At 50.8% G+C, this 19,494-nt stretch overlaps 1 protein-coding gene across 4 annotated transcripts in view; it reads right to left on the minus strand.

The window, feature by feature from the left end:
• Window positions 1-296: 296 nt before the first annotated feature.
• The window catches only part of FBXO10 (F-box protein 10), a 49,638-nt gene continuing 30,440 nt past the window's right edge, over window positions 297-19,494 (minus strand). For all 4 annotated transcript variants that reach the window (XM_048223143.2, XM_048223145.2, XM_048223146.2 and 1 more), the window contains 8 exons: window positions 17,019-17,168; window positions 14,633-14,769; window positions 10,630-10,700; window positions 8,693-8,845; window positions 7,426-7,695; window positions 5,409-5,722; window positions 4,126-4,307; window positions 297-2,109 (listed from right to left, as the gene is read on the minus strand). In XM_048223143.2, the coding sequence (XP_048079100.1) occupies window positions 1,935-2,109; window positions 4,126-4,307; window positions 5,409-5,722; window positions 7,426-7,695; window positions 8,693-8,845; window positions 10,630-10,700; window positions 14,633-14,769; window positions 17,019-17,168 (1,452 nt within the window). In that variant the 3' untranslated portion in view covers window positions 297-1,934. The remainder of the gene's footprint in view (window positions 2,110-4,125; window positions 4,308-5,408; window positions 5,723-7,425; window positions 7,696-8,692; window positions 8,846-10,629; window positions 10,701-14,632; window positions 14,770-17,018; window positions 17,169-19,494) is intronic.

The following is a 19,494-nucleotide window of genomic DNA, read 5'->3' on the forward strand; positions in this document are numbered from 1 at the left end:
GAAAAACAAGTCCATGGTCTCAGAACGTTCTGCACACTGCGAAGTCCTCTCCTCAGGTCCTGTTAGCCCACAGCTGCAGGTGGGGGCGGGGGCCGCAATACGATCCCTGCCCCGCGGCCAGCCAGACCCTGGGGCCCCGAAGTGTGGGAATGCGCTGAATGGCCGTGACAGTCCAGGCATCGGTCTCCTTCAGCCGTGGGAGCAGTGCCTCGGGAAGGCCGAGCAGGTGCCCGCACCCAGCCGCCCGGGAACTCGAGCATGTACCCAGACCAAGGAAGGTCCCCCGAGAGGGCTTCTTTTAAAATACAGAACTTTATTTTGGTTGCAGAGATTTTCATAAGCATCTGGTTCCCAGAAAAGTCATTACAAAATAACAAGGGCAGCATTTTGTACAGCAACTCACGTTGGGGCCACCAGACGGGGGGGGGATGGGGGGGCTGGTGCTCCTGTGCCCACAGTCCTGAGGGGGAAGCCGGTGCTCCTGGCTCCCTCCAGCCACCCCCTCCACCCTGCCCAGGAGAGCAGCACCGAGGGCCTGGCAGAACCAGCCTGGGAAGCCACTGGCAAGGTGCACAACAGCGACCCCAGCAGGCTGGTGAAGACCCCGCATGAAAGGCCGAGTGGGAGGGGGGTTGTTCCGGCTGAGCCAATCCTGCGTTCAGCCGCCGTCCTCAAGCAGGTGGGATCTGAGCCCACCTGGCTCTGGAACCTTGACACATTCACAGTACAGTTCAGTACAGCCCTTTGGGAGGCCTTCCTCCCCTCAGGCTACTAACCCTATCCCAACCCTGGGCTAGGAACTGAGGACAGACTGGGAGACCTGGTCCTACCTCCGGGAGCTCACAGGCAGGTGAGTGGGACAGGGATGGACCTGGAAAACGCAAAAGCAAGGCAGAAAGTGCTCAGTACCTGAGAGGGGCAGCAGAGCCTCAGAGGGGGAAGAGCATGGTCACTGCAGGGAGGGAGCCCTGTGGAGAAGGCAGTGTCTCAGCTAAACCTCAAAGACTAGGTGGGACGTGACATGTGCAGATGGCAAGAAGGGCATGGCAAGAGGGCAGAGCGTGGGCCAAGGCACAGAGTGGGGAACCGTCGCAGGGTCAGTAAAGGCAGGCAGTTATCCATGAGAGAACACGGATACAGACGAGGGGCCCTGGGCACCTCCATCTCCACCTGTCTGGTGCCAGGAGGGGCGGCTGGTGGGGGTGTGCGTAGGACCCGAACCCTTGCACGGCAGGCCCCGAGCCAGCATCCTCCTGAGTTTGGGAGCTCCCTGCGGGCAGAGTGGAGCCTCGAGCATCCCTGCCCCGCCCCGCCCCGCCCCTGGGCTGCTCAAAGGAGGCCTGGGTTTTCAGCTTGCCTTTCCAGAGAGGCTCCCTGCCCCCACTCACAGTCCACGTTCAAGTTGAAGGGAACCCAACTCAACTCCTCCAGCCTCTGCAGATAGCCGTGAGGGTGTGGCTGTGTCCCTGCAGGGATCGAGAGAGGCCCGGGAAAGGGGAAAATTCTGGGGCCGTCTCTTTCCACCTCACTAGAATCACCTCCTCCCTCAGGAGTCAATCTGCTTTTCCCCGACTAGAGTCTGGGTTTGGTGTATGTAAAACACTTCCCTGTCATTCACACAGAAAGACCTAATCAAAGCTTTAGTATCAACTTTTCCCAACTCTCCATAACCTCTCTAAGAGCTTGAGTGATAGAAAGCCCACCAATCTGTTTATTAGTCCCCAGGAAGCCTGGAAGCCTGTTTTCTCTGGGGTACGGTGAGTAGGAGGACCGAGAGGGGCCTAGAGCCCCTCAGATGCTGCTGCTTCCATCCTAACATTGCCTTGACCTCCTAGCTCGGCCGAACACCCCTCAGAGCCTGAGTGCAGCGTATGGGGTTGCTGCTGCCGGAGTCCGGACAGCCCTCCAGCTGCCCCACTCCGAGGCTCCCATCCTTACAGAATGGTGCAGAAGACGCTGCGGTTGCTGTGGTAACCACCTTCCACGCGGGCTGTGATCCTAGTTGCCATGGCTGTTACCTTCTGCCCACTGTGGGCTGCAGAGGGGCCTCGGAGAGAGCTTTCCAGGTGAGGCCGTGCCGGTGGGTTCACCAGGCGCCACGTATCAGACCTGGAGGTGCAAAATGACAGCCTGTGAACTGAAGCATTTGCTGAATGCCCCGCATGATCTCACCTTTGGTTCAGGATCACTGGATCCAGGTATCGGTTTTGCCTCCAAGTCCGTGAAAGCTCAAGGTGGTGGGACAGGGTGAAGTTAAGGGACAAAAGTCCTGCATTCTAGTTCCAGCTACACTTGTAATTCTGCACGTAACCATGGACCGGTTCCCCCTAGAAGCCTCAATTTCCCCCTCTCTATAAGGATCTGGAGAACATCAGTGACTTTTTCTTCTCTTTCATTCCCCCCCGACCCTAGTGTATGACATGCATGTGTATAGAAGCGTTATTCATAATCACCCCAAGTTAGAAAGTTACACACCCCTTCAGTCGATGAACGGATAAGCAGTGTGGTACATCCCTATAATGGAATGCCACCCGGCAACAAAAAGAATGAGTGACATGTGACACCACGGGCAAATCTCAGGTACACGGGGCTGAGAGAAGCGAGACTGGAAAGACTACATACTGTAGGATTTCTCATTTATATGACATTCTGGAAACTGCAAATCTACAGGGGACAGAAGTTGGTGAGTTTTCAGTCCCTCAGGTTCTTCCGGAGATTATGAAGGGTCAGGAAAAGCCTTGGTCAGGGCTTTCTGTCATTTGAGTTATAAGGAACCAGCTATTAACACAAAATCCTAAATTGCTTAAGCCAGTGACAGTGTCTTCTGTGCATTTTTATGATGGTTACGTTACGAGCAGGACTGTAAAGGTGTGGATAGGTGGAAGCTGGCTACTGTAGGGTGAGTGAGAAGCCTGGAGGTATGTTCAAAGAATTGCCGGCATGTGAGTTTGGCAGCAGAGAGCGAGCCTGGAAAGGAAAATTAGGACCCCCACAGTGCACGGTGGATAATGCCAGGCTGACAAGTCTGTGCTTTCTGTATCCTGGGGTCTCCAAAGGGGCAGGAGGAAGCAGACCCCAGGGAGTCCACAATATGATCTGCTGGGATGTAGATAAGAAAAGATTAGAATTTCTATTTTTTTATACTTTATAAGTTATGAATATATAGAACATACATGAGTTCTCCTCAAAAACCATTTTTACTGAGAGTGTGTGTAATTAAAAAAAGGAACAGAGAAAAAGGGCTGCATCAGAGGCTTCTGACCAAAACGTGACAGGACCAGAGCTGATTCAGACAGATGAATCTGGCAGGAGGCATAGGACAGCCTGCGGGTGTGGGGCCGGGACACGAGGCAGGAGGCTGCCGCCACAGGACAGGGCTACTGGCGGTGCAGGAGTGATGGCAACGGCCGTGCGATCATGGCCTTCGTAACCATAGAGCAGAGCAGCAAGCAAGCAGAACAGAGGCCACCCTTAGACGAGTGCAACAGCAGCCCGGCAACGGGGCCACAGGTCGGGGTGAGGGGTGCCGAGACGTGAACAGGGGTGATGGCGGTTGGAAGAGGAGGGGTCGGAGTTGAGAGACCTAGTAACTGACTGAACTCTGATGTTAGGGAGAAGGTGGTCGCAGAGGTTTTGCTGCCAGAATGGAGTGGAGGGAGGGTGAGGTCACTGAAATGGGGGCCAGGGAAGGACAGGGCGTTCGGGGCAGAAGCGTGGAGCCGCTGCTGTCCACAGAGGCAGAGGTATTAAAGCAAGTGCCCGCAGCAGCGATAGCAGTTAACATTTTGGGAAGACCAGGCTGCTAGGTCCCGGGACCTGGTTTTTACCTCGAATTGGTGCCACAATGCAGACCTCGGTAACTGCATTGTAGTAAGGCTCCAGGTGGCGGGTAACTTGCCCAAGGTTCCACAGCCAGTGACTGGCAGAGCTGAGATCTGCAACCTCACACCCCGGACTCTTAAAGCCCGTTCCCTCCCAGGGAGGCGGGCACAGGGCCTCAGCACCGGCCTGACACCAAGTCCAGGCACAGGCCTGAAGAGCTGGCGGGACCGCAGGGAGCCTGGCTTCTCCAGTGACCTCACTGTGCTGCTGGAAGGCTGGTGTAGGCAGACTGCACACACTTACTTTTTCTTGAACACCAAGAACTTGTTGTTTTGCAGGATACAGTCTCGGTTGTTGGAGATCTGCTGAAAGATGGTTTTGCTGGTCTTGCCCTGGAAGATGATGTTCTCCTGCACCAGGGCCTTGGCGCGGCCCCGCACTGCGATGCCGTAGGCCCGGAACGAATGGATCCGGTTCTTTATTACCTGGGAGAGACCGTCAGAGCTTGTCATACCTCAGGGACTCCTGGACTGGTGGGGGGGGGGGCAGGTAAGGGGAACAGCAGTTATAAAACGGAGGGGAAAAAGCATGCTCGGTAGGGCAGCACTGTGGCATGGGAAATCAGGGAAGGGAGATCAAGATTAGGTGGGGAGAACCAGGGAAGGCTTCCAGAAGGAGATGATGGGTAAGCTATAGGAGCTGACCAGGTACAGAGCAGGGGACGGCTGTTCCAGGAAGAAGGAACAACATGCAAAGGCCTAGCAGAGAGGGGAGGCTGTACCACAGGCAAGGACCAGGCAACTTGACTTAGGCAACAGTGTCCCCCCTTTGCTTCCACAGTATTCAGATGTAGAGCCAAGGAATTCTTTACTCCTTGCCTAAGTCACTACCCCTGAAGCTGCAGAGCCAAAGAAAATGCTTTGGGATGGTAATTTCACAAGTGCAGGGACTGGGTCGGTTGGGCTCAACACTGAAACCCCAGCACCCAGTGCAGAGCTCTGCAGACAAAGGGAGCACAGAGCTCACTTCTGGCGGAGACACATAGGCAGAGGAGTAGATGCAAAGCACTGTGGGAAGTGCTCTGTGAGGTGGGTGTAGGTATAAGCACCCCTGGTGTCCAGAAAAGGGGTACCTGAGACAGCCTCGGGGGTCGGGGGAGGCTTCCTGAAGAAAGTGACAGTCCAGCTGCAGGACTGAGGCAGAGAAAGGGGAGAAGGGTATGCTGGGTGTACAGGGAATTGTGTGCACAGAGGTCCTCCTCATTAAGCACCTACTGCATACCAGGTCCTGTGGGAGACTGTTCTGTTAGCAGGAGGGCTGAAAGAGCCCTGAGCTTGACCTGGAAATCACAACGATATGCCCGTGGCACCCCCACCCTGGCTCCCTGCAGGTAACTCCTGTCCCTCCTTCAGGGCTCAGTTCATGTGCCCCCTCCTGTGGGACGCCCCACCTGTGTCTCCCCAGCTGGGTTTGGGCAGGAGGAATGATGTCCCTTGTGGGGCTTCTCAGTGGACAGAGTACAAGGGCTGTCCCAGGGCTGAGCCCTGTGCTGGCACCATGTGTCATACACACGCACACATACACACCTTCGTGTCGGACCTGGGCAAGAGCTGCAGCCCGCTGCCCCGGTTGCCAATGATATCATTTTCGATGACGACGGTGCTGTCGCCCTTGGTGATGATGCCATGGCCTCTGTTGTCATAGATACCATTGCCATGGAGCTCCACCTTGCACTGGGCCTCGACCTTGACCCCACTCTGGCGGTTGCAGGAGATGCTGTTGTTGGCCACGCGGGTGAGCTGGCTGCTCTGGGCCACGGTGATGCCTCTGTCCCCGTTAGCGTGGATCACGTTGGTGATGACGTGCAGGGCCTCGCTGCTCTGGACGTACAGGCCTGAGGCTACGGGTGGAGGGGTTGGGGAGCAGGGTCAGCCCTGACAACACCAGTCAGGAAAAACCTCCATGGCATTGTGCACCCGAGAGAGGTGGGGAAGAAGCAGCCACACTCAGAACCAGCCCTTGAGGGTTACATCTTTCAAGACGGATGACAAACCGAGCAGGAGAAAGCCCAGGAACATCAAGGAAACTCTGTTCCTTCTGAACTAAGTGCTCAGTAAACAGGGAAAAGTGAGGCAAGACTCCTTGGGCTCAGCGGCTCCTGTGCCCCAGGCTCTCTTCCTGTGCTTGCATGCCTCCCGTGTTGCCATCCCGCTGCTATGCGCACCTCTTGTGACGGGGCACTCGCTACCCGTACGGCTGCCCACTCCACCTCCACACAGAGCTACCTGCTGGACAGTTGCTCTGTTTTTCTTCCTGGACTGAGCTGGAATCTGCCTCCTTATTGTTTTGGGACATTTTCTTCACAAGGGAAATTCTGTAATTTTTGAATAGAAAAATTTATAAGCTAAATATCTAAAATGTGTTAGAAATTTTGGAAAGAAAATAGTGTTTGGGGTTGTATATACTTAGAGACACTATATGATTTTAGAAAAAAAGTGTAAAACTCAGCAGGCTTAGAGCTGCATGACTTGATCAGGAAGAGAGAGTGTGGGGCAGGGGGACCTGGGGGTGAAGAGGAGGGGACTCCCCAGGGGTGACATCCGCCCACCACAAGAGCAAGAGGCACTGGCCAGGCCGGAGGACGCTGTGCAGATGACAACAGGGTCACATGGGAGCCATGAGTCTGCAAGTTCCAACCCCTTGGTGCCACCTGCCTGCTGCTTCTCCTGGCCTGGTGGGGAAGAGCAAATATAAATCAAGGATCTGTGAATTTGTGTGGCTTTGCTTGTCCTACAGACAGCAGGGCCACACAGAGAAAACCCTGAACTCGTTTTCTGTTGGCTCCCTCTCCTCCTGCCCTCTGCTACTCCCAGGGCAAGAGCTCGCCAGTGCCCAGGAGCCTCCTTTTAAGAAGACTGCCTCCATCAGCCCACCACAGTGGTCCTGATGATCAGCCAGGTTTGGGAGCCCGGCGGTTAGCTCAACTCTGTACATTTTTGGTTTGTTTCCCCTCAATTCAATAAACACCGAATGTCTATCAGTTTTTATCCAGTTTAAGATAACTTGTGGATTTGAAACACACTTACTCTCTGTATAAGAAAGAATAATTGCCAATTAAACCATGGTATGCCATCAACTCCAAATGCATCATGTCCTTAGATGTTAAAATGTGGACAATGCGTCTCAGAATGGATTAGAAACGTGTGTGCCGGGTGTGGGATTTGATGGGGCCGGAGTGGGGTTTGGTTCTTTGTCTCACATTCATAGCCTATCAGAGTTAATGAAATAGCCACAGAAACAGATCCTGTCCCAGGCCCCCCAGTAAGTGCCAGGGGGGTGACAGGGTAAGGACAGAGGGCACATTCACAGTCGGATTTGAACTTCAAGTTGTTTGGGATGTGTGGATGGGGGAAAATGAATTTCAGGCAAGAGAAACAGCATGAGCTAGGCAGGGCTGGGGGCAGGAAAGAATGGATTTAAGTTCAGGGAAGATGATGTCCAGAGGTCTGGGCTATTGGGTGAGTGGCTGAAAGAAGTGGCCAACCAAGTGAGAAGGGTGCCTAAGGCAGTGTGAGCACAGAAGGCTCTGGAGGAGACACTTACCTCCATTGTGATTAATACTGTTAGACTCAACAAGAGCTATGGTGACAGGCCGGCGCAGCGGGTCATCGTCCTTCTCCAGCTCGGTCTCCCAAAGGATGGCATCTCCGTCCTCGCTAAAGTTCTCCTGGGCCCCATGACCTCCAGGGAACTCCCCAGAACCATCCTTCTGGCTAAACACTGCCACTCCATACAGGCCATTGTAGCTGACATGGTTGCTGGTAACATGGGGCAGGCTGGACGACATCATCCACACACCACAGCCCTTATTAGCTGGGACAGAGAAAGGAGCTGGTCACGGATGCTGAGCAACAGGTGAGGCAGTACCTGGTATCTCCCCAAGAGGACAAGCAAAGATGGCACTGGCCTGGGAAACTGAGACCCTGGTATGCTACCGGCCTCGGACAAGTCACTGTATGGCCGGAGGCTTCTCCTTCATGCGTAAGGGGTAACAATCAGGTCAGACTCACAACCAGGATCATTCCATAGAGTGTAAAAGTGCTCTGAGAACTGTGAAGGCCACACTTCCAGGTCAGAAGCACACAAGCCCAGAGGGACAGCACCAAAGGGTCCTCAGAGTTCATCCAGCCCAACCCCATCCTGCAGAGAGATGGAGGTGGCCTCCGTCTGAGTCCCAGCCCTACCACTTCCTAGCTGTGTGACCTTGAGCAGGTTACTAAACCTGTGTCTCAGTTTGATCATCTTTAAAATGGTGTTAATAACCATATCTACCTCAGAAGGCAGTCATGAGGATTGGATGTGATCATGCATATAAAGCAGTTAGCAAAGAACACGTTAGCTATTATTATCATTATTATTATCATTATTATTATTATTACAGATGCAGTCCAGAGAGTAAGGCTTTGCTCAAAGTCACAGCATGAGTGAGAACAGTTTCCTTTCTAGGGGTATCTAGTTCTCCCATTAGATTTCTAGTTCTTTGGATCAGGGTATGAGTTAGATGCCCATGTGTCAGAGCCTGAATGGCCCTGTCCTTACACAGCTCCCACCTTCCACTACTTTAAATGGGGATGAAGCTCTCTGCTTTGCTGATCCTGTGCGTTACAAGGTGATTTGGGAGAGGCTTTTGTATTCTGAGAGGCCCATGTGGCTGTGGCCTGAGACTGATGCTGTTCTTCAGGGTGTCTTTGAGGCCCAGGGACAGGCAGTGACTTTCTCAGGATCCACCAGCTACAGATGGAACCTGGGCTTCCTGCCTCCCTGGCTGGGCTGGACCCCAGACCCCTTCCCGCAGGAACGTGCACCTCACCATAGATGGTGTTTCCTTCTATCAGTCCTTTGCCTTCATCCCCCACGACCACACCGTCTGAGTAGCCAAAGCAGATGAGGTTGCTCCTGAGGACCGGGACTCCCCCACGGCGGATGTCCACACCTCCCCACTGATTCTCACGGATGACGTTTTCTATGAAGAGGTAGAAGAGAGGGTTACGACCCAAGGGCTACCCACACTGGCCATGAGGACTGGGGCGGCTGACAGAAAGGACCTTCTGGACCAGGATGGCCAGGCTGCCCCCTGTTAGCAGTCAGCACTCCGAATCTTGCCTGGTGTTTGACTTTTTAGGGACCTGAGTGCTGTTGGCTTTCCTCAAGGGCAAGGTTTATATCTATCTTGTGTTCTCTCATATCTCTAGGATCCACTGCATCCAGTGGCCTTCATTCAGGACCAATGACTAAGCATGAACTGGCTTTAGAGTCCCTGGACCAAGGCCAGGCAGGGTTGCCTGTCCTGGGGGCTGGTTCTGGGAGGGCTGAAGCAGAATCCAGCCATTTCCCCCACCAGCCTGGGGAGGAACAAGCTGGTCCTTGTCAGCCTCAGCTCTGGACTGACCACAGCCTTCCTCTCTCTCATCTACCACCTCGCTGGGAGTGGGCCGAAGAGTCACAAGTCAGGGGGGTTTGTGCCGAGACCTTGATGCCCCCGGCACTATGGCCGGGGACTCTCAAGCTCTTGGGACTAGAGTGCAATAGCCCAGGAGACCCTGTGTGACTGGTCCCTTCCTGCCTCTGTGACCCCATCCCACCCCTTGCCCCTCTTCACCATACCCAGTCACACCCTGCTTCCCAAGCATGCTGTGTTCCACAGGCAGCCCTGCATGGAATTCTGGTTCTCTTCTCAGGCTTTGTCCTGTCACTCAGGTGTGGCTTACACGTCACCTTCTCAGAAAGGCCTGCCCTGACCACACAATCTTAAATACCCACACAGTCCCTCTATCACCTTATTTTAATTCCAGTAAATTATATTATATACAGTTTACACATTATATATTTGTATATAAAATATATCAAATATATATGAGTATATTTACATAAATATATAATAAAGTTAATAATACATAATTATTTAATCTCTAGGGCACTTATCACCCAGATACATTTCTTTTGTGTGTTTATGTGTGTGTGTGCTTTTATTTGTTTCCCCTCCTAAAATGTCAGTTCCCGACAGCAGGAGCCCAAGGGCGGCTGTTTCACAGATCTGTTTTGTTCACTGTTGTATCCCCAGCTCCTGCACACAGCGTGTGCTCAGGAAATGTCTGATGGATAAAGGACATCTGGGTTTAGTCACAGGGATTCACCGGGTCAATCCCTTATGTCCCAGGTATGGCTGTGCTCTGTGCTGAGGCTACACTCACGTACCATATAGACTTGATCCTGGTCTTAGAGAATGTGCTATCTTACAGCAGAGGAGACTGACCGTACACAGATCACTAAGAAAGTAGGATGTCCTGCAGAGCACGCCTGCCGGGTACAGTGAGTCTGTGTGCACAATGGGAGGTCAGGGCAGGCTTCCCTGAGGAAAGGACATTTAGGCTGAGACCAGAAGGATGGGCAGGAGTTGGCCAGGCAGGGGGTAAATGGGGATGGACTTCCAGAGCAGGCACAAGCCCGTACAAAAGATAGGAATTCAGTCTGTGTGCCACAAATGTTTCTGACAGTGTTATGTGAGCCATCGAGTGAGATCCTGTAAGCAGTGGGCCTGGCAAGTTGCAGACAGACACTTCCTCCCTGTCAGGCCCTCCTTGTGACAAGCAGGGCCAGTGCATGGAGCCGGCATCCCAGAGTGCTAGCCCACTGTTCAGAGGTGGCCAGTCTGTCAAGGTGAAGGACTGGCTGGGGGGAGGGCCAGGGATGTTGACTTGGCTGCTGGCTGCTCGGCTGGCCACGGCTCTAGGCAGTTCCCACTCCTACCTGTGATGAGGCCTTTGCCGTTCTCGTTCACTGCTATGCCAGCTGCACGGCCCTTGAAAATGTGGTTCCCGCTAAAATGCAAGAAGAATAGAGTAAGACCAGACCGATGTCATGCGTCAAAACCAAAGCCTGCCCAAGGTGACCTCTTTCTTTTGTGGCCTTCCCCAGATGACTCAAGCCCACAGGGGCATAAAGCATTTTCTGAAATCCTAAAAGCCAGGCATTTAAAAATCGCGAGTTATCCTGGAGACAACTTGCTCCAGAACTAAACCTACAACTATGCCGTACGAGCACAACGATATTCACGCTTCTGTGGCCTCTCTTGACTGTCGCTCACATACAAACACGGTTTGAAACGCAGGTCATCTTGGTGCACAGGTGACAAGTCTGGGTAGCGGCAAGAATTCCTAGGAGACTGTGTTAAGCTTATTTGGGCATGATTTGTGTCCAAAGCCTGAATCAGACTCTCTGCCTGTAATGAGCCCACAATCATCTGTTTGTATCCAACAGCTACTCTTTACCTTTTCTGTTAACCACCTATCCACTGAATGACCGCATAAAATAATGACATGCCTTAAAAGAAGAAAAGCAGGCTTTTAAAAAAGGCGTTTTAAGAATACTGGACAATGTGGGAAAAAAAAATATCAGACAATGTGTAACCAACACGAAACCTCATGGGCTGGGTTAGCCACATAAGGAAGATACAGGAAAACACACTCCTGCTCAGAGAAACACACACAGTCCTCACTACCATGGAAAGGCCTTGTGAATGAAAAACCTGAGCATGCAGGACATGCACTGCTTTCCAGTCTCTGCAACTTGGTTTCCTGCCTGTTAAAACAAGGCCAGTCACACCCGGACGTTAGCACAATTGGGTTATCCCTGGAAGATACATTTGCTGTTTGTTAATTTACTAACAGGAATGTTATGACCTCCTTTCTTCCTGGAAGGGTACCTGCCTCCTGTCTTAGAGGCAACTCTCCTAATTTCCATCATGTGGCTGAGGGATTTAGGTCCAAATCTTTACCTGGCTCTTTAGCCACAGGGCTAACACAGGGCCTGGCACCCCACAGAACTTCACTGAGTAGGATTTGGCTAAGTTTTCCATTTCTTAGGAAATGGCTAAGTTTTCAATTTCTTAGGGCAGGGTCCGAATGCTTTATGCCCTTGGGTAAAAAACCCAGCAAATTATGCTGGTGCTGGGGAAGCCAAATGTCAACTGCACCCACACCATGCATTTGAGTTGAACAAATGAAATCCTTGGTGAAAAACATCCCTATTTTTGCCCTTAGATCTGAAGAGTGTGCTCTGATCTGGTTACAGCTCAATCAACAGATGGTTACTGTGGGTTTTTAGAATTCATGGTCAAAGACAGTCCCTGGGCTAAGGCACGCTTCATCCATATTTCTGCGAGCTGTGCCATAGCAGCAAATGCATGGCTAGTGTGTTTTCAATATAAATCTCACTTACATCCAGAAAGAACCCATGGCCACTTGGAGAAACACGTATGTGTGTGCACAAGGGAGGGCAAAGTAAAGATAGAAGAGGTATCAGAAAACATTTAGGAAAAGGGGGCAGATGACTGTTCCAAGAACCAAGGGTAGGATGTTAACTGCGGATGAGCCTTTCTGAGCCCTGTGCTTCCTTGCAGCCAAAGCAAAAAGAGAAACACAAAAGGTTATAAAACTCTCACTGGCAAAGAAAACTGCTGTGGTTTGCCTTAACCAGGCCACTTCAGGGATCTCAAAACTAATTCTGTACCCTCCCCAGATCCCTACCCTCCATCACAAAGAAACATAAAGGGAAAAAGTACAATGTATTCTCTCAAAGAGATTCTGTTGTGTTTTTTTTTTTAAGATTTTATTTTTAAGTAATCTCTACACCAAGTGTGGGTCTGGAACTCACAGCCCCGAGATGAAGAGTCACACACTCCACCAACTGAGCCAGCCAGGTGCCCCTCAAAGAGACGCTGTTTTAAAAACCAAGACACTGATGCGACTGTAACAGTCCTTGCTCAAAACTCTTCAACTGTTGCCGCACCCACAAGGTCGAGCCCGACTTCCCAGATTGGTGTATGGCTGCCGCAACAAATTACCACAAACGTAGTGCCTTAATTAGAGCAATGCAAACTCAGTACCTTCTTGTTTAGGAGGTCAGAAGTCCACAATGGGTCCTACGGGGCTAAATCAAGCTGTCAGCAGACGTGTGTTTCTTCTAGAAGGTCTAGGGGGAATCCATTTCTTGTCTTTTCCAGCTTCTAGAGGCCGCCCAGATTTCTTGGCCTCTGGCCTCATCACTCTGACCTCTGCTTCTGTTGTCACATTTCCTCCTCCCAACTCATTGTCCTGCTTCCCTCTACGGGTCCTTGGATCACACTGGGCCTGCCTGGCCCCACTTCAAGGTTCCTCGTGAACACATCAGCAACGTCTCTTCTACCATGTACGAACACATGTTCACAGGCTCCGAGGATTAGGAAATGGATGTATGTGGACAGCCATTATTCTGCACATCCTACTCGCTGAGGTTCTGTGTTCCAGCCGCACCCTGCTTTGCAGGCTGATCTACTGAACCCCTGGGCATCTCGTGGCAGACACACAGTTGTTACCATTTTTCCAGGACACACCCTGAATTTCACTGCCCTTGGGCCCAGAATACCATCTCCCCAGCCACACAATCCTACTTACCCTTTAAGCATGACTCCATGTCAGCTCCCCTCAGGCCCCTCCCTGACCCGCTCAGCAGGGCTCGTGGCTGGCTCCTTTGGCACTTACACGAAGGCCTACTGAAGCCCTCGTTCTGGTGAGGCTTCCCTCACGGTTATTCGTGTGTCTGGCTCCAGCATGAGACTGTCAATTCTATGGAACAGAGACTGTTCCTACAAACTTTTTATATCACTGTCCCCTTACATAGGGAATAAACACGTAGATGTGTGTTAAAGGAATAACACACATACAAACACATACTCTTTAATAATGCAGAAGACGGAAAAAGAGCTCTGGGACCACTAACTGTTTTCAGTAAGCTGCCGGCACCAGTAGTGAAAAATAGATGCCTAACAGTAACAGGACTGGTTCAAAAAATAATAGAATATCAATGGAATAACAATGGAATGTTCTGAAACTTTCCAAAACTGATGAAGGCCATGCAATAACATGGAAGAATGTGTATGGAATGATCAAGGGGAAAAAACACTTCAGAATATATTTGCTGCACGTCTGTGCCAGTTATTTTCCTAAAGCGAGACCTAACAGCTCGTGTCAGACGTATTCTCAAGCCACACTGGACTGTTAGCTAAGCCCTGAATCTGGTCTGTTGCCTGTGCTCATGTGGTTTCCTTTAGTAGGAAGGTCCACTCCCCATCTCTGTGACGGTCCACGTCCTACCCATATTTCAGAGTCCAACTCTCAAGCCCCCTTGGAAATGAGGCCGTCCCACATCCCCTTAGGAGAATGATTCCCTTCTTTGGTGCCACTTCGATAGCATCTGTCACAGTCTGCCGCATTCGAGCTGGGACGGCAGCTCCCCGGTGCCCGCAGTGCCCCTGTCCCCTTGCACCTACAGCTCGGCCCGCTAGTCTGTCATGGCATGTTTTGTGCTGAGGCCAGATCTTAACAGAGCATCCCAGGTAGCCACTTTCAACCGAACAGACTTGTCAGGTGAGTTAAAACCTTTATGCCATCTCTATCTTAGAGCATGTTCTCCATGCTAGAGTAAGCTCCGGGGGGGAGTGCCCTGTTTACCTTCGTTATTATTATCAGAAGTGCTCAGTAATGTCTGTTGAATAGAATGGTTATACCTCGAACTGGAAGGGCATGCAAACGAAAGCACTTGTGTTACTATGGTGGGAGCAGGGTGGAGTCTGGTCTTTGCTTGTTTTGCTATACAGTTGTGTTAGTAAACAAAAGTGTTTTCAAATGGAGGAAAGCCAGGGAGTAGGAAAGAGAGAGATCAGAGAAGAAAGAAGGGACCCTGTGTGAGGATGGTCTGGGTACAGCATACATACCTCACAACTGGATTTCCATGGTACAGGATATAAATGCCAGCTTCCTTATTCGAGAAGATTTGATTGTTCCGGATGATGCCTTTCCCATTGCCAAGGACGACAATGCCAGAACGAAGGCCGTGGTGGATCTGGTTACACTGCAAGGGAACATGAGACAGCACAGAAAACAGATCAGACCAGCCAGCAAGAAGCAGAGTGCTCAGTCGCTGCCCCACCGCAGGGCCAGGGTGAGCACAGCGGAAAAAACATCGCCACTGAAGACCCCGAGCTAGCATAAGACCACATGACTGGACCGCGCTGCTGCCCCACTCTGCACGCACCACTGAATCCAGAGAGAGGAGCCTGCACCACACAGCCTCTTGCTCTCCACCCGCAAGGCATGCCTCTGAAAGCTGCTGAGCCTCCAGAGCCCTCCCCCTCTCCCCCAGCCGGGCCACACCACCCAGGGGCCAGCGAGCTCACCTCTCAGGGAACGGTGGCCCCCAACACAGGACAATGTTGGCCACGCATAGTCCCAAGGGGGCCACCTTCCAGGAACAGGGAGAGCCGTTCGGCTCCTATTCCTCACTTCCCACTCAGGGAGGGCCTGTGGAAAGGTGAGGCTCGGGGGAGCCAGATTGGTCCATGGGGCATGAGATCACAGAACGCGTATGTGCTACAAAGACCCTTAGATTTATTTCGAATATCTCTTTGTACGAATGGGGAAGTAGGCCCAGGGTCATACAGTGTGTGGCAGAGCCAGGTCTGAAACTTAGTTTTCGTGTTTCCCAGTTACCTGCTTTTGCACAGTGACAAAATTTTTAGATCATAATAAATGATAATAAAATTCTTTCACTCTGTTAATTTACAGCCTAAATACATTCCTGTACTTAAACCAGGAAGTTAGCGGCTTCTCTTCCAAAACGATTTCACAAAAACAAAGTTCTAGCTTGCTTGAAAATGTTCCACACTGTAAGCTCTCCTATTCTTATTCACTTTCCAGATTTTCTCCTGAAGGATTTGGCAGACTCACCCGGGCAACCACTGCCTAACAGAAATCCCTCACAGGTTGAAAAGCTGAGAGAGAGAGAAGCGTAAGCAGTGGCATTTCCATCCCCCGCCCCCTTTCACAAAGCCAGGACAGAAACATAACGCCCCCTTCCCCCTCCACCTGCTAAACTGGGCTGTCCCCTGTCCCCGGGAAGGCAAACTCATCTCTCTAACAACAGTGGCAATCATTTCCTCAGCCAAGGCTACGCATCACATGCCAGCTGCCTGGCAGAAACGCAGTGAGAGGAGGGGTTGAAAGAGGACACTGGCTAGGCATGTCTTTTCAAATATACTTAGGAACTTTCCTTCATCTGCATTTTGCAAGGGCAGTCTATATAATGGGTCAAGAACATCAGCCCTGAGTCAGACTGCCTGTCAGCTGTCATTAGTTGTAGATTTGGGGCAACATCCTTAGTCTCTTTGTGCCTCAATATCTTCATCTATAAAATGGGGATAACAATAATTCTACCACACAGGGTTGTGAAAAGATTAAACCATAAATAAGTAGATATATACTCTCAGGGAAGCCCAGAGTAGAAAAGGCGGCTGTTCCCTCATGTCACTGGTCCCATACTCTACCATCTTTTTTTTTTGTTTGTTTAAAGATTTTATTTATTTATTTGACAGAGACAGCCAGCGAGAGAGGGAACACAAGCAGGGGGAGTGGGAGAGGAAGCAGGCTCTTAAGTGGCTTTCACATTGGTGTAAAATCAAACTCACATGACTTCACAATATCCATGAAACAAATAATCTTCAGAACTAAATATCTTAAATGTCCTTTTTATAGTGAAGAATGATCCAACTTGGTGCTTTATTTTTGATCGAGGTATCTTGTAGGGCAGATATATCTTTATTCTTATCAAACTCAAAACCAACCAGAGCCTATCAGGGCTGAGGAAGTATTCCGTGAAATTTCCCTGTCCATCCAGTCCTGTTTCTTACTGACAAGGAGACTGCAGGGAGGTGACATATTCAAAGCCACTCCTAATACATGCAGAAAGGAGGAGGCACAGAGTCGTAAGGACACACAGAGAAAAGGGCAGGAACCATCTGCAAACAGGAAGCAATATAAATTCAAGATGGCGGGGGCCTGGGTGGCTCAGTCAGTCAAGCGCCTGCCTTTGGCTCAGGTCATGATCCTGGATTCCTGGCGTCAAGCCCCTCATTGGGCTCCCTGCTCAGCGGGGAGTCTGCTCCTCCCTCTGACCCTCCCCTGTTTTGTGCTCTCTCTCAAATAAATAAAATCTTTAAAAACAAATAAATTAACTCAAGATGGCAACATTTATTTAAATAATCTCCGAAAAGGTCTGAGAACCAAGAGCCACTCTGAAAAGAGCATGAAGACAGAGAGAAGTACCAGTATGAGTGGGTTGGACTTTTTCCGGATGTCTACGCCTGCCTCCGCATTGTGGTAAATGTTGTTGCCAGCGATCAAGCCTCCACCCTCCAAGCGAAGAAAGATGCCTGACGCTCTGCAGCGGTGAATGTCATTCCTGAGCATGACAATCTAGGCAGAAAAGAGAAAGCCATTTGTTTTCTTGTCACAGGTTTTTTAAAAAAAACCACTTGGGGAACACTTGAGTCCTTTTCTTACCATCTGCTATTCCACCGGCAGGCAAGAACTGCCCCTCCCCACCTTGTGTGCTCCCAGGAGCGGAGCGAGCTCCGTGCCCTGCCTGGCTTTGCCCCGCAGGCTCCTTACCAACCGCAATGGTTTTTTTAAAATAAAACCTGGACTGAAGCTTGGCCCTGTGCCCCGTATTCACAACTTGCGAGCAGAATAACTGGATGACGAGACAGAAGGGACCCTCAGAGAAGATGGGATTTGGTGGTCTTCAAACTCTATGTGGACTGGGGTTAAACGAAGATCTCCCCAGGTTCCAAGGGCACAGCTACAATGAATGCAATCAACTTCCCACATGTGCCTTTGCTAAAATTCACCTGCTTGAGAAAGTACCTGAGAATAACCTCCCACCTTCTCTTTCACTTTGTAAGACAAAGTCCTATTCTTGTCCATTCTGAATCTTTCCTGGGTGTACGATCCATGGGTGGAAAAACCACTGGTACTCCAAACTACGGGACAATTACAAGTACTGGTACAAGGAAGCCTCCTTTAAACAAGGTACCACAACCCAGCACACAGCTTATTTAAGGGGATGTATTGCCACTTACATTTTCTTTCCCTATTTAATAAGCATATTAAAAATTCAGAATATATTTGTATTATTTTAAGCAACTATGTATTAACAGTAAAAATATATTACGTTAGGATAAACGATATATTACACTAAAAAGTCTGGGAGAGATAAAGTAGAACAGAAGTACAGTTTCAAGGAGAAGCCTTCTGTTTAGGATACAGAAAGTTGGTAACAGCATTCATTGCTCCCACGCTTACAAGAATAGAATCAGATAATACACAACAACACAGACTCTTTCTTGAACCCATCAGAGAACTGAGGTGGCAGGACAACCAACGAGCCTGAAATCCAAGGAAAACAGGTACTTCCCAGGAGACGAGATGCGAGCACGTGCTTGCCTGACAGATGCAGGTGCCTCACGAACCTGTAAGAACCCAGCTACGAGTTTTAGCAAACTGTTAATGGCCAAGGGTGAACTAGTGTGAGGGTGCGGAAACTCTGGGAGCAGGCGTGTCTTCACTTCTCCATGGTCCTCGCTAGGCGTTCACAGGGAAAGACTGGGGACAGCCTCCCCCATGGCGCAGGCATGGGGCAAAGCTAGCGCAGCCACTGTGGGAAAAGCACTAAGCCCCTCTTGGAGTTTTCCTCCCAACTTTCCGGCCAAACAAGCCTGACGCAGCTGGCGGAAGGGCAGCAAACTGTGTCACTCTCAAGGAAGGGAAAGAAAACCCCACCTCGGGCCCTGATCATTACAGCCCCCTCTTGCTGGGGGTGAGGCAGGACCACTGGAAAGGACCTACCTCTAAGACCCACAGACAGAGCACCTACCTAAGACTAAGGACCAACTGGTACACGACAGAAACCCTAGCACCAGGGCAGCGCCACCGTGAAAGCTGCCTACTGCTGGGAGGGCCAGGCCGTGGAGACAGCCCTCTCTGAGGAGCAGAGCAAAGCCTACGGGCAGACCAGCAGAAGGTAAAGAACATGAAGCCTAGAGTATTTGGAGCATAATGATAACAAAACTCAAACCAGCTCCATCCTCACTAGATTGACCCAAAACCTGGTCCTCTAAAGGCCTGGCAAAAGAAGAGGTATGCCCATCTCCCATCTCCACACATAAATGCAATTGACCTCAGTCTCTATACAAGATACACGAAACAGCAAGAAAAACATCAGTTTTCTTTGTGGAGCCCGAAGCAACTGGGGTCGTTCTGCCGGCCCTACTCCCCTGGGGATGTTCTAGAGGGCCGGGACGGGCGGCTTCCCTCTGGCCACCGGATCGAGGCTTTGCTCCTGGGCATGGGACCGGCTCAGCAGCCCGGCACCCCCGCCCACAGCTCCCTGTAGGAACGTCACTCAGCATATGGTTGTACCTGATGCTGGGTACTCATGAGGTACATGGATTTTTTTTTTAAGTCAAAAATCCTGAATATCAGTTTCTTAGGTTCCTTGCTAGACACTTACTAAGGATTTACAGGCTGCACATTTCCTGCCCAAAGCCCTGGGGGCAATAGTTTAAAAGGGCTATAAGTAAGGCTGTGTAACTTTCCATTTCTCCTTTTCAATGACTCCCAACTCACTGCTCCAAGTCGGCCTGGCAGGGCACATTTCTCCCCAAAGCTTCAGACCCAGGTAACCAGATGGCATCTCTGCTAGATGTTGGAAATGCCCCAAACTCAGCATCTCTGTTTCCAC

Source organism: Ursus arctos, unplaced genomic scaffold (assembly GCF_023065955.2).
Source record: "Ursus arctos isolate Adak ecotype North America unplaced genomic scaffold, UrsArc2.0 scaffold_18, whole genome shotgun sequence".
Taxonomy (NCBI): Eukaryota; Metazoa; Chordata; class Mammalia; order Carnivora; family Ursidae; genus Ursus; species Ursus arctos.